The sequence below is a fragment of the Dendrobates tinctorius genome, unplaced genomic scaffold (genome assembly GCF_039654945.1).
Source record: "Dendrobates tinctorius isolate UK_male_01 unplaced genomic scaffold, ASM3965494v1 ptg000007l, whole genome shotgun sequence".
Classification (NCBI taxonomy): domain Eukaryota; kingdom Metazoa; phylum Chordata; class Amphibia; order Anura; family Dendrobatidae; genus Dendrobates; species Dendrobates tinctorius.
In genome coordinates this window covers 55,575,683-55,589,738 of record NW_027361675.1, presented here as the reverse complement: position 1 = coordinate 55,589,738, position 14,056 = coordinate 55,575,683, and the positions used below count along the sequence as shown (strand labels likewise).

The 14,056-nt window shown below is 41.3% G+C and overlaps 1 protein-coding gene across 1 annotated transcript in view; it reads right to left on the bottom strand.

Annotated features, from left to right (window-relative positions):
* The window catches only part of LOC141086031 (uncharacterized), a 971,752-nt gene that overhangs the window by 479,259 nt on the left and 478,437 nt on the right, over positions 1 to 14,056 (bottom strand). Inside the window, exons 66-68 of the mRNA XM_073571764.1 lie at positions 7,325 to 7,875; positions 6,998 to 7,170; positions 5,627 to 5,785 (exon numbers count right to left, since the gene is read on the bottom strand). Of these exons, the coding sequence (XP_073427865.1) occupies positions 5,627 to 5,785; positions 6,998 to 7,170; positions 7,325 to 7,875 (883 nt within the window). The remainder of the gene's footprint in view (positions 1 to 5,626; positions 5,786 to 6,997; positions 7,171 to 7,324; positions 7,876 to 14,056) is intronic.

Sequence of the window (14,056 nt, the reverse complement as noted above, 5' to 3'; positions counted from 1 at the left end):
TTGATTGTGGCATTCGTGGAGGCAACACCAAGAAGATTCTCGCACAACATGAGTGTAGGTGGATTGTGATGCTAGATACTTTAGCCCCTGCAGGCTTGAACGAAACCAATAGCTTTGCCCCTTTCCTTGGTTAGAGTTCGACCTACTAGCCCTGATATCTTGGGCTTCTAACTATTATTGTAATTCTCTTATCTTTATTGGGATCATATTTATTTTGATTATAATCTAAGGCTCTTTTTCCTTTTCTGCCAAGGCTTGATTATTTATATACATATGTGTCCGTGTCCTTAGCTGTGTTTTTTAGAATTGTTTTTTAATTTCTATGTCTGTTTTTTCCTTCTTCATCTTTTAGTTTTATTGTTTTTTGACGCCCATGTCTGAATGCGGAAGAGTTGGTTTAACAACGTTTTTTACAACTAGTTGGATCAGCAGTCGCTCTCTCTAGGAGATCATGTTGCCTGGGATTTCTCTGAAACATGGATGATTTGGACGCCTAGAGGACAAATATTGCTGTATTTTGATTCTGAATTTTCTACGTTTCACTGAAGATCTGCCATTATTGAAGGGGGGTTAATGATATGGGGGAGAAGGGGTGGGGTGGTTCTATATCTTTTTATGTACGGTTTATTGTAGTGTGTCAAGACATCAAAGAGGGATCTGTAATAATTTTTTGCATCACCACTTAATGGCGATCATATGATACCTGTATTATTGTATATCATCATGTTAATGGTACTCCAATTCTAATATTTAATTGTTGCATTATAATGGTATTTATATATATGATCTGTGGTGTTTGGGAACTTTCCCTCCCTCTTTGGGACGTATTTTATTTTATATTAGGTGGAATTTATCTGTAATTGATGTATAATACTATACCCTTAGTGAACCTATGTTTATATGGCATTTTTCTATGACACCTCATATATTATCATAACTATACATTGGGAACCTTTCTTTGACCCTTTTTGTCCTAGTAATTACATTTCTTCCTCCCACCATTATTTGGTCCCTTTTAACAGTCTTATGACTTGTTTAGACCGCACTAGTATGGCTGCCTACAATAGGTCTCCGAGAAAATGGCGCTGATCCTGTGCACATGCGCGGTGTCTGTCAATGGTCGCGATGCTCCGGCCATCATATTGTGGGCCGCGCGCGTGTTTATGACGTCTAGTGGTATTACCACACACGCGCGCTGCTCTCTGATGGCGGCGAATCATCGCGCGGTTACCATGTGGCCACACTGCGCATGCGCCAACTCTGATCAGTAACACCTGGAGCGTGGCGTTTATATATGGGTATTTTGAGGATAGATAGGCACTTCCCCTTGAGAAAGCCGAGGCGAAACGCGCGTCGGGGTTGAGCGCAGCACCCTCCCTGCATTCTATATCCCTTACGGGTAAGTGGCATGAGCACTATAGATACTGGGTATTATCCCAGAATTGATTGATTTTGAGCTAGAATTATTCATAATACTTTGGGCTCTATGCTTTATATTATATCTGGATGCCTTAGACATATGTAGATACTGTCCTTGGATATTAAGCACAGCATGCCTTGTTGTCCAGTTTATGCTACATATTGGCAGTATATGGCTCTTTTGCCCGCTGCCACTTTACATGAAGGGGGCTTCACTCTGCGCTACACTGGGATTATTCCTTTTATATTTACCTTTATTATGTGTTTATATATGTGATACTGTTTTTAACTTGTATTAATAAAGATTTACATTTTTTTACATCCTATTGTGGTTTATGGTTACTCTAACTTTTTTCTTGAATTACATATTTAATTATTATGTGAATAGATGTATATGTAACCAACTGTGGACTTCATCTTACAAATACTCGTACATATTCCCTATGCATGGCATCTTTTGACCACACATACTTTTAGTAGTCCTCAGTGTGATCTTTTTAGCAGTGATGAGCGAGTATACTCGTTACTCGAGATTTCCCGAGCATGCTTGGGTGATCTCCAAGTATTTGGATATGCTCGGAGATTTAGTTTCTGCCGCCCTAGCTGCATGATTTGCGGCTGCTAGCCAGCCTGAATACACATGGGGATTGCCTGTTTGTTAGGAAATACCCACATGTATTCAGGCTATCTAGCAGCCGCAAATCATGCAGCTACGGCGACATAAACTAAATCTCTGAGAACATCCAACTACTCAGAGATCACCCGAGCATGCTTGGGAAATCTCGAGTAACGAGTATACTCGCTCATCACTACATTTTAGCCATTCATTTAGCTACTCTATTTTAAACTTTGTTTTTTGATTGTTTTATACATTAATAACGTTCTGTATTTTGCAATACCCATATTTTTTTTTATTACTGTATGACATGTAGGTGTGCCTACATTATTCTGCTCTCCTCAATGGCTTTAGGAAGTTAGTTGGTCTCAGTATTACTTTTGAAGCAGTTTCAAATGAGCAACATATCAATTCTTTCAACATTTTTGTTGCATTTGCCAACCATTCAAATGAATAGAAAAAGAAAAGAGTCAAAAACACACACAAAAACCCAACAAAAACGCAGCTATTTTATGCAGTGGATATTCTTCCAAGAGACATGTTTTTGGTGTAGAAATGTCTGCTGCAAATACTTAACGTCTACATATCCCCTTGTCCAGACAGAAATTCCTGTTAAAAAAATTCAATTCCATCCAATATTATAAAACAATGGCTATATTCTTTGAAGACTACCAACCTAACAGAGCAATTTTCATTGAAAGTTTGGTGGTCATCTCAAAAAGCTTTCACCGTATATCAGTTTTCAGGATCACTGCCTGAAGATGTATGAAGAGATCAGCATCACCATTTTTTGATGAAAAATATCAATAGATAGTATAAAACATGTATCAACATAGATTAGGGTGAATTCTTTATTTTGAGCATACTAATACTCAACCATCACTCAGTTCCAAATATGTACACTCCCAGGCATACATCTTACCATGCATTTATATGATTCTTAGAGGAATATGAATACATGAGAAAGGGATGAAATGACAAACTAGGTAATCATATTCTAATTTTGTAAGACAATTGTTTTTAAACAATGCAGTTAAGAGCATAAGAGATTCCATCTTAAAATACCTATTTGTCACTAATTCCTGAAGATCTGAAGAGAAAAGTGAAGTGGCTTTTTACCACTCCATGCAACAAGTTCTCCCGATACAGAAAAGTGTATGGTAATTGGACACATAACTTGACATCTTCAATGGCTTTTGCTGTCTTAGTTGTCAAGTTATATCTTCCTTATTATTATCTTTCGGAATGTAGGTGTAATTAATGTTAAGTTAAGACATGCTACATCTGTATGTACAGACTGGATTTTGCTGATTATTCTGTATCCAAATTGTTTTACAGTTTTTCAATTTGTTGCTTTGTCATGTTAAAGTCGGAATTCAATAAAGCAGCACTACACATTTGCCAAATTATCATGCTAATTAAGTAATTCACTAAATGATGTTATTCTATAGTACAAAGAAATACCATGTTTATACTATTAGCTCCTACAAAACATAATGGGCCGATTTATCAAGACTGCGGCATTATTCATGCCGATCTTGCGGAGATGTGCTGGAGTCAGATGCACCTGATTCATGACGAGACAAATGCTTCTTCAAGAACAGGCTCTTCAGACGATTGTTGCACACCTTTGTGTGTGCCTTGCCACAAATCCTACTCCAGCGGCTGCTGGAGTAAGATTTGGGGCATAACAAATGCTGTGCTTGTCATAGATTTGAGGAGCAGCAGTTACTATGACATGCCCCTGCTTTAAAGGGAATCTGTCACCCTTTTTTTGCCCTATAAGCTGCTGGCATCGACATCAGGGGCTTATCTACAGAATTCTGTAATGCCGTACATAAGCCTCCGATGTAACCTGAAAGATAAGAAAAAACAGTTAGATTATACTCACCCTGGCGTTCGGTCCGGTCCGATGGGTGTCGCCGTCCCGTCCCATCCGGCGCCTCCCATCTTTATACGATGCCATCCTCTTCTTCCCTTCCTGTCGTGGCTCCGATGCAGGCGCATTGCTCTGCCCTGTTGAGGGCAGAGCAGAGTCCTGCAGTGCTCAGGTGCCGGGAGAGGTCCGGTGCCTGCGCACTGCAGTATTCTGCTCTTCCCTTAACAGGGCAGAGCAGTGCGCCTGCGCCGGAGCCACGACAGGAAGTAAAGAAGAGGATGTCACCATTAGAAGATGGGAGTCACCGGACCGCAACACTCATCGGCCAAGACCGGACCACCCCCCGGTGAGTATAATCTACCGTAACTCTTTTTTCTAATCTTTCAGGTTACATTGGGGGCTTATCTACAGAATTACAAAATGCTGTAGGATAAGTAACTGATGTCGATGCCAGCAGCTTATAGGGCAAAAAAGGGTGACAGATTCCCTTTAATCTGAGCTGGGCCAAAATGGCAAGAGAATTCCGAAAGTCATATAATTTTAGCGTAGCCGACAGTGTGACACATGACATAATTAGCTGATGGATCACATTATATTTTACATAAGGAGATGCAGCAGTTTCCCTCTGTTGTAGAATTGATCGGCGTACAGGAGGTAAGCATCTGGGTTTTTTCATTTATTTATTATACTGATAGACAGCCTGTCTCAAAATTATGATGACAACAGTTTGTGATTAATGGCTAAAATCTTTTGTACATAAGCCCCAATTCATCAAGTGTCTACCCCAGAAGTCATGAAGTTGCACAAAAACGTTGCAACTTGTGGTGGTTTCATGCTAATTTTGACCAGTTAAAACAGAATCAGTAGAGCTAGGGCAAGATGGGGAGAGGTAATGACCGCTTGTCTAATTCATGACTAGCTGTGGCGTATCTTGTGCCATAAATCTTACTTCAGTCTCTCTAGAGTAAGATTTGTGCTGAGTTTCACGCCACTTTTAAGACATGCGTGATTCATTAAGAGGGAAGAGCCTCTGACTCACTCCACCACGCCATCTCATCAAGATTGTTGTGAACACTGCTTGTCTTGATGAATCGGGGCCATAATGTTTTACAGTGTGCCAAAGTTACAGTACCATTTTTAAACATAAAACTAATTAAAGTGCTATTCCCATCTCCAAGATCCTATCCCATTATGTAGTAGGTATAATAATAATATTAGCAAATACCTCCAATTAGAAATGTAATATAGTTCTTCTGATTCGCTATATCTCTTTCCTCATGTGTAGGCATTGCAGGACTTTAGGTTTCCATGGTTATGACCACTAGCAACTAGCTAACTGCTACTATATCAGTGGTTGTAATCATGGATACCTAAAGTTCTGCAATGCCTGCACATGATGAAAGAGACATATCAAATCAGAAAAAAATATACTACATTTCTAATTGGAGGTATTTGCTAATATTATTATTATTAGACCTATTACATATTGGGAAAAGATCTTGGAGATGGGAATACCCCTTTAAACTGTAATAAAATATATGTTTTCTGACCGATTTAAATTCAGATACTGGGCAATGAGAAATGATTTTGCTTATCATGTTTAAGCTTTTGAATACTATATTTTGACCTTGCTCTGTGACACATTGTTTACTTCTTTAAAACTGTTACCTTTTTGGCAATTATTTCTTTCCTATAAGTAAAATAAAAATTACCTTAGCAGTCAGAATCCTGTAATACTGTATGGCACCTTGAAGCCATCTCATAAGACTTCCAGCTGCAGCATTACCAGCAGTCTTCCTCTCCATGTTCTCAGGAGTAAACTGAATTTTCTTTGTATTTGTTTCCACGAGCTCTAATGTAGACTGAGCTAACTAAAGATTAAAAATGCAACATTGTTATAGGGCACATATGACACTATGGCCTGCTTTCCAAATCTGGCCCGCAGGGTGATTATATTTGATTGTGACACAGACACTGTCCCCCCTCTGCATGCCATTGCACTTTCAACTATATTGGCATCCTGGATGCAACAGGGAGTCATCAGCTGATACATGCAGCGCCATCATTTTCCCTATGCGTCTGATGTCTCAGAGATGACATCACTATTTCATGCCCGAACAGTGAAGAGCTGCAGAGAACTCTCTCCTCATCACAGTGCAGTGGGGGAATGAGGAGAGGTGAGTATTTATATTTTTAAATATGGGGTCCATTATTCTGAATAAGCACTGTGGGACGATTATACTGTATGGAGTGCTATGTGGGGCCCGTTATAATGTATGGAAGACTATGTGGGGCTCAGTACACTGTATCACTGTATCAAGAACTTTGTGGAGTCTATTATTTTGTATGGAGGACTATGTGGGGCCATGATCCTGTATGGAGGACTATGTGGGGCTCATTATACTGTATTGAGGACTATGTGGGATCCATTATTCTGTATGAAGGACGATGTGGGGTCATTATACTGTATGAAAGACTATGTGGGGTCCATTATACTGTGTGGAGGGCTGTGTGGGGATCACACTTGGGGCATCATAATATGGTGGGGTCACCATACTGTGCTAAAGGGTATGGTTGGGTAATCATACCGCACGTGTGCAGAGTACTGTGGACGACTTCATTGTGGGGTATCATATTGTGTTTGGGGGCACTTCTGTTAGCATCATACTTTATTATCTGTATTAATTATTTATTCAAGGGTCTTTTATCCTTTGTTATTACATATTTAAATAAGGCTATTGGGCCATATGGTTTTTACTGCTTTTGGATAACATATTATATTATTCTAGTATGCCTCATTTGTGATTATGTGTTTATTTTATTTTAAGATCTAATAATTAAAATGTACTTTGTTCAAGGGCCAACCCGTTTAAGTTTGTTTCCATGTGAAAAGGTTCATCATTATATTTGATAAGAAAAACTTTTTTTTTAAGTAATATTAAGGATGGTCCATGACTGTGCCCAAGTTTTTAATTATGGCCGTCTGTGTATTTGAGTTTGACATCACTTTAAGGAATCTAATAAGAAATATGTTTAATTAATATTACAAATATTTAATAAAATCCAGAAATACAATATTTCACCTGTGACATGTGGAAATTTGACAATTCATTTAGGAAGCGATCTATATTGGCCATCTGCCTCTTAGCTCCTTTTGCCCATGTCAGATCCGCGCTTGGTGACTTGAGAATAATAATGATTGACGCCATTAGCTCTTCAATGTCCACATCTGGCTTTTGCATTGCACGCAGTTCTCCTGTAAGTATAATGTTGACATCAAAAGATCAACTTACTATTTCTACTTTGTGTTATTTCCTTCTAAGTGGTTTCTCTAGAAATCACATATCATAGTTTAGTTCTCCACTATATCATTTGTAGAGTTTAGAACAATGCAAACCACTACTTCTTACCTAAAGCTGTGATATCTATGTTTTGCACCATTTGCTTAATATTTTCTATCATAGCCGAACATTTGAATTCTGATTTCTCTAGTGCAATTTGATACTCTGGGAGTAGAGATCTCAATTTCTTGATCTTCTCTAACTGTCGATGGACAACATGGATCTTCTGTTCCACCACAGCCTTGTCCTGAGCAATCTGCTTTAATATTTTCAAGGTTCCGTTTTTGTGCTGTTCAAGCACATTCTTCTCATGTGCAAGGTCATCAGTCAGCTTTTCATGTGCTTTACGCTTTTTAGCAATGCGGCTGAGAGTTTCCAAGGCCACCTCATGCTCTTTTTTTATTAAGGCATACTGATCTTGTAGAAGGGCTCTGAAGCATTGAACAAATTTCTCAAAGTTTGCATTGGTTATATTTCCATAATTTTGATTTGTTGACTTGGCATGCTCACTGACAGAAAGGTGCATGGATGATAAGAGATGGCACACATTTTCAATTTCCTGTTTGGTTAAAGTGTCCAAATCCTGAATATGATAGCTTGCGTGTTCTACTAGGTCTTCCCTAAAAGACAAATGTGACACATTAGGTTACACTTACAGTAGACTGTAAAAGTAAACAGATCGGGAGATCAAAATCGTAAATTGTTGCAAACACCAACATTTGTGACTTTTTTTTCCTCCTTGTCACTTTCCAAAAGAGTTGTTGAAATGGGCAGGGATAAGCAGAGGAAGGATGGCCACCAATATTGTGAATGGCTTATTAAACCTATGACAGAACTTATCAGGCTTTGATTTTAATTTCTAATTTAAGATCTGCCCAACTCAACCCAAATTTATTAGGAGGCATAAACTGTGCAAGTTCTTGTATATCATCAGGGTTACAAAAAAGTCCATATTATTATTATTATCTATAATATAACGGGCTAAGCGTCACTCTGTCCGAATCCTTTATAGACTGTGCAAGCACGACGCGCCTGCGCAGTCTGGCTCCAGACAGAATGAGGCAGCCAGCGGTGAGGAGTGTGTATGGCGTCCGGAGATGGCGGTATGCTTACATACCTGACCGGGAGGAGCGTTGCCGCGGCGCTTCTCCGGCCGGAGACCGGGGCAGGAGTGTGCCCGGAATCGCGCATGCGCATAGCGCGATCCAGCGCCATTTTCCTGAAGACACATTTGCAGTGTGTCTTCAGCAATATGGCGCCTGACAGCGCTATGGGCATGCGCATACTCCGGCGCCAGACTCCTCCCCCGGCCTCCAGGAGAACGTGACAGCGCTGGAACACAGGAAAGAAGGGTGAGTATAAATGCTTTTTAGTATGTGTGCAGTTTAATAGGGATGAGGGGGACCATGCATACCAGGATAGGGGGTGAGAGCACCATGCATACCAGGAAAGGGGGGTGAGGGGACCATGCATACCAGTATTGGGGGTGAGGGGTAGAATGCATACCAGGATAGGGGTGTGAGGGGACCATGCATACCAGGATAGGGGTGTGAGAGGACCATGCATACCACGAAAGGGGGGTGAGGGGACCATGCATACCATGAAAGGAGGGTGAGGGGACCATGCATACCACAAAAGGGGAGTGAGGGGACCATGCATACCGTGAAAGGAGGGTGAGGGGTAGCATGCATACCACGAAAGGGGGGTGAGGGGACCATGCATACCACAAAAGGGGAGTGAGGGGACCATGCATAACATGAAAGGGGGGTGAGGGGTAGCATGCATACCACAAAATGGGGGTGAGGGGACCATGCATACCATGAAAGGGGGGTGAGGAGACCATGCATACCACAAAAGGGGGGTGAGGGGACCATGCATACCATGAAAGGAGGGTGAAGGGACCATGCATACCACAAAAGGGGAGTAGGGGACCATGCATACCACGAAAGGGGGGTGAGGGGACCATGCATACCATGAAAGTGGGGTGAGGGGACCATGCACACCACGAAAGAGGAGTGAGGGGACCATGCATACCACGAAAGGGGAGTGAGGGGACCATGCATACCATGAAAAGGGGGTAAGGGGACCATGCATAGCATGAAAGGAGGGTGAGGGGACCATGCATACCATTGAAAAGGGGGGTGAGGGGACCATGTATACGAGGATTGGGGGGTGAAGGGACCATGCATACCAGGATAGGGGGTGAGAAGACTATGTATATCAGGATAGGGGGTGAGAAGACCATGCATACCAGGACAGGGGGGTGAGAGGACCATGCATACCAGGATAGGGGGGTGAGAGGACCATGCATACCAAGATAGCGGGGTGAGAGGACCTACCAGGATAGCGGGGTGAGAGGACCATGCAAACCAGGATACGGGAGTGAGAGGACCATGCATACCAGGATAGGTGGGTGAGGGGACCATGCATACCAGGATTGGGGGGTGAGAGGACCATGCAAACCAGGGTTTGGGGGTGAGAGGGCCATGCGTACCAGGATGGGGGGGTGAGGGGACCATACATACCAGGATTGGGGGGTGAGGGGACCATGCATACCAGGATGAGGAATATAGTGCCATGCTTACCAGGATAGGGGGTGAGGGGACCACACATACCAGGACAGGGATAAGGGGGTACCATGCATACCAGGATTGGGGGGTGAGGTGACCATACATACCAGGATTGGGGGGTGAGGGGACCATACATACCAGGATGAGGAATAGGGTGCCTTGCTTACCAGGATTGGGGGGATCCATGCATACCAGGATGATGAATAGGGTACCATGCATACCAGGATAGGGATGAGGGGTGCCATGCACACCAGGATAGGAGGGGGGCAGCACATACCAGGATGGGAGACCATATACTAATAAAAATGCTCGCCACCCGGGCGTAGAACGGCTTTATAGCGATTTATTCATATAGCACCATTGATTCCATGGTGCAGTACATGAGAAGGGGTTACATACAAATTACAGATATCACTTACAGTAAACAAACTGACAATCACAGACTGATATAGAGGGGAGAAAGGACCCTGCCCTTGCAGGCTTACATGCTACAGGATGGTGGGGAAGGAGACAGTAGATTGGGGGGTTGCAGAAGCTCTGGGGTTGGTGAGGCAGTAGCTCCAGTAGTGGTGAGGAGGAAGCAGGGTCATTGCAGCCTGTAGGCTTTCCTGAAGAGGTGGGTTTACAGGTTCCGTCTGAAGGATCTGAGTGTGAATGATAGCTGGACATGTTGGGGCAAGGAATTCCAGAGGATGCGGGCTATTCGGGAGAATATAACATGCATACAATATTCTTGAAGCAGCCTCACAAGCTACTTAGATTCATTAAAGCTATCTGAGCCGTGACGTTCCTATAAGATATAGACAATATCCTAGTCTATTTGACAATAGGTATTTGCTCTGTAAAAACCACCTGTCACCAAAAATCGCCCCTCCTTTTCCATTTTGATTTATTAATTATGCATAAAAAACACATTTTTAAAAATAACTAATTAAATTATCTTTAGGGAAAGTCATTTGCAACCCATGTGATGTATAAGCGCCATATCCTAGGAAAGATGGTAGAATCCCAGAAAAATAATGAAGTGAATAAAAAATCCCAAAACAATGAATACATTTATGAAATAAATGCTCAATACATATATGACTAGAGATGCCATTTTTAATGCTCTATATTATAAGTATTCACATATGCATTAAGCATTTACTTAATACAGTAAATGTATTCATTGTTTCAGGATTTTGTGTTCACTTCATTTTTTTCTAGGCTTCTAGCATCTTTTCTGGAATATGTTGATACCTATTATGGTGGAAGTGTAGTCCAGTATAGCTAAGAAACTTTATTAGGGACATCTTTTTGTATACAATGTTCCCGGCATGCCTAGTGGGGCTACATCACCCCATAGAACAGAACTTGATTTTTCTTCCTTGAACAGCATGATCTCGCAAATTATGGCAAGAGCTTAATTAGAGACAATGTTCAGTGCTATTGAGTGAAGGATAATGTTTGCACTGCTGTGAGGGCCGTAAGTTTACTTTATTAGTACAGTTGTTATTGCCGCACACTGTACAAGACTGATTCATTGCTCTTTGCTCTAATCAGTGGTAAACCACATTTTAGAGCAGAGAGCAGTGTGACAGTCATGTCGAGTGAAGCGAAGCACAGCAAACAGTGACAATTATACTAATAAAGTAAAACTATGACCTCCACAATAGCACAAACATTATCTTTCATTTCCGATATCCTTTCACCTAATCGCTTCACTAAACAGCGTGATCTCACCATTCATAGCAGAATAATGAAGTTTAGATCAGAGAATAATGCACTATGTAAAGTGATAGCTGAAAGCCATGCCATCCGCAAGATAGTGGCAAACTTCTGAATAAAAATAGTTATATTTAAAAAAAAAAGATTTTAGACAGATACTGCCTTTCAAAGCAGTCTCTACACATTGAAAACAAATAAACACATATAAATAATAACGCTATTTAAAGCAAACCTGTAACCAGGTTCGGCCGATACGAGTTACAGCCACTGCCTTCCAGGACTTATCTACAGCATTCTATAATGCTGCAGATAAGCCCCAATCTGACCTGCAAGAGAAGAAAAATAATTTTTATTATAGTCACCTGCAGGGCTGTCTGGTCCGAGGGGTGTCGTTCCTCTTGGTCCGGCGCCTCCCATCTTCTTGCGATGCCGCCCTCCTGCTTACTTCATGTCACCCCGGCATTGCGCTCCTGCACAGGTGTACTTATCTGCCCTGTTGAGGGCAGAGCAAAGTACTGCAGTGCGAAGGTGCAGGGAAAGAGGGAATTGGGGCAGAGGATGAGGGAACGGCCAATCAACTAAATGCCTCCTTATCTACAGTATTTACACCAGAAGATCCCATGATAGATAACATGATCAGGCAAACAATAAATTCTCCATTAAATGTCACCTCCATAATCCAACAGGAACAACAACATCCCCTTAAAGGGAATCTGTCACCCCTGAAACATGTAGAACCTATTAATATGGGCATACAGGTGACAGAAATGTTAAACTAGTCCTATCTGTATGCCTTATATTAGCGGTCTTGTTGTTGAGAAAACTTATTGCATTTCTTTATGCTAATGATTTCTTCCCGGCTCCGGGGCATATGATGCCTGAAGAAATCCCTGCCTACGGTCTTCATTGTAATGTCACCCATCTCTCTGAGTGCTGCACTCCATCCACAATCCATATATAGACATAGTTCCTTGTGATGACTATGCAGGGAGGAAGTGGGGAGAATGCCTTATCGTCGCGCATGCCGGAGGTCACTGGAGCAAAAGTTGCAGTGACTCGCCAGAGACTGCACAGAAGATCCCTGAATACACTGCCCATAGAAGTGAGGAAAAGGTATGGACTGTGGAGGGAGAGCAGGGTGCAGGCGTGGGATTACGGCGCCACAACTGTACTGTGATGTGCATGGAAGGGGGAGGGATATTATAATGAAAACAGGAGGCAGGGATTTCTTCCAGACACAGTATTCCCTGGAGCCTGGAAAAAAAATCATTGGCATAAAGAAATAAAATATGTTTTCTCAACAACAAGACCGCCAATATGAGTCATACAGGTAGGACTAGCTTAACAATTCTATCACCTGTATGCCCATATTAATAGGCTATATATGTCTCAGGGGGTGACAGATTCCCTTTAAAAACACTGAAGTAGAGAAATCACAGGGCCCGGATGGCATACATGCCCCCGGGATTGAAGGAATTAAATACTGTGATACTCAATAATTCCATAATAACAGGGTCTGTACCACAGGACTGGCCATAGCAAATGTGGTGCTAGAATTTAAAAAGGGGGGAAACGCATGTGTTATAAGTGCTGCTATACATGCATGCCTAGATTAATTTGTAAAAAAAACACCTGTTACTGATCCGAGGACTAGATGTCTGCTGACTGCATGGTAAAATGCAGGGCCACTGCTATTGAAAACTGAATGTGTCAATATAGAGATGATGGAACATATTATACCTAAAGGAGCAGCGTGAAATGCACGTCGGGGAGGAGGGATGCCAAAGTATCCACTGTGATTCCCTGCAAAACATGTATAATATGTTCCATCATCTCTATATTGACACATGTATTTTTCAATAGCAGCATGATGCCAACCTTTCTCTTTCCCTTGAAAATTGATAGACATTGGTATTTGCACTTGTTCACAACAAATGTTTTTGCTTATCATTGATTGTTTCATGTAAATGTCCTAGGTAAGCCATAGGCAGAATTGGATTAAACCATTAGCATGCTTTTATAGCAGCCTCTTCGCACACATATAATAGTATTTCCTGCCTCTTTCCCTATGAAATCTTATGACTATCAATAATTGTAGGATCACAAGACTATCAATAATTGTTATAGTTTAAAAATTGTATATGTACAATCCCAGTGGTCTACTATGGAATAGTGTCCCTCTTATATATCTAGCACTTTTCTTGGTTACGTATATTTTTAATATTTTTTAATATACTGGTATTAATAAAATATTACATTTTATTTGAGCTTAATGTACTTCTTATTTACCTGGGTATTAATTTATCATTGGTAATTTTGGTGGTGGCTATTGAATTCATTGAAGTACTAAACCCAACCTGGTTGTATTGGTAATAGAAATTAGCACAACAGTGTGTGATGTAACTAGGCTCGTTAAAGGGTCAACATTGACTTTTAGGATTGCTACCTCCAATAGGTGGCACTAGAGTTCTAGTCCTCTTCCTCTCTGAAGAGACAATTTGCATAATTAGCATTTTGATAAAAA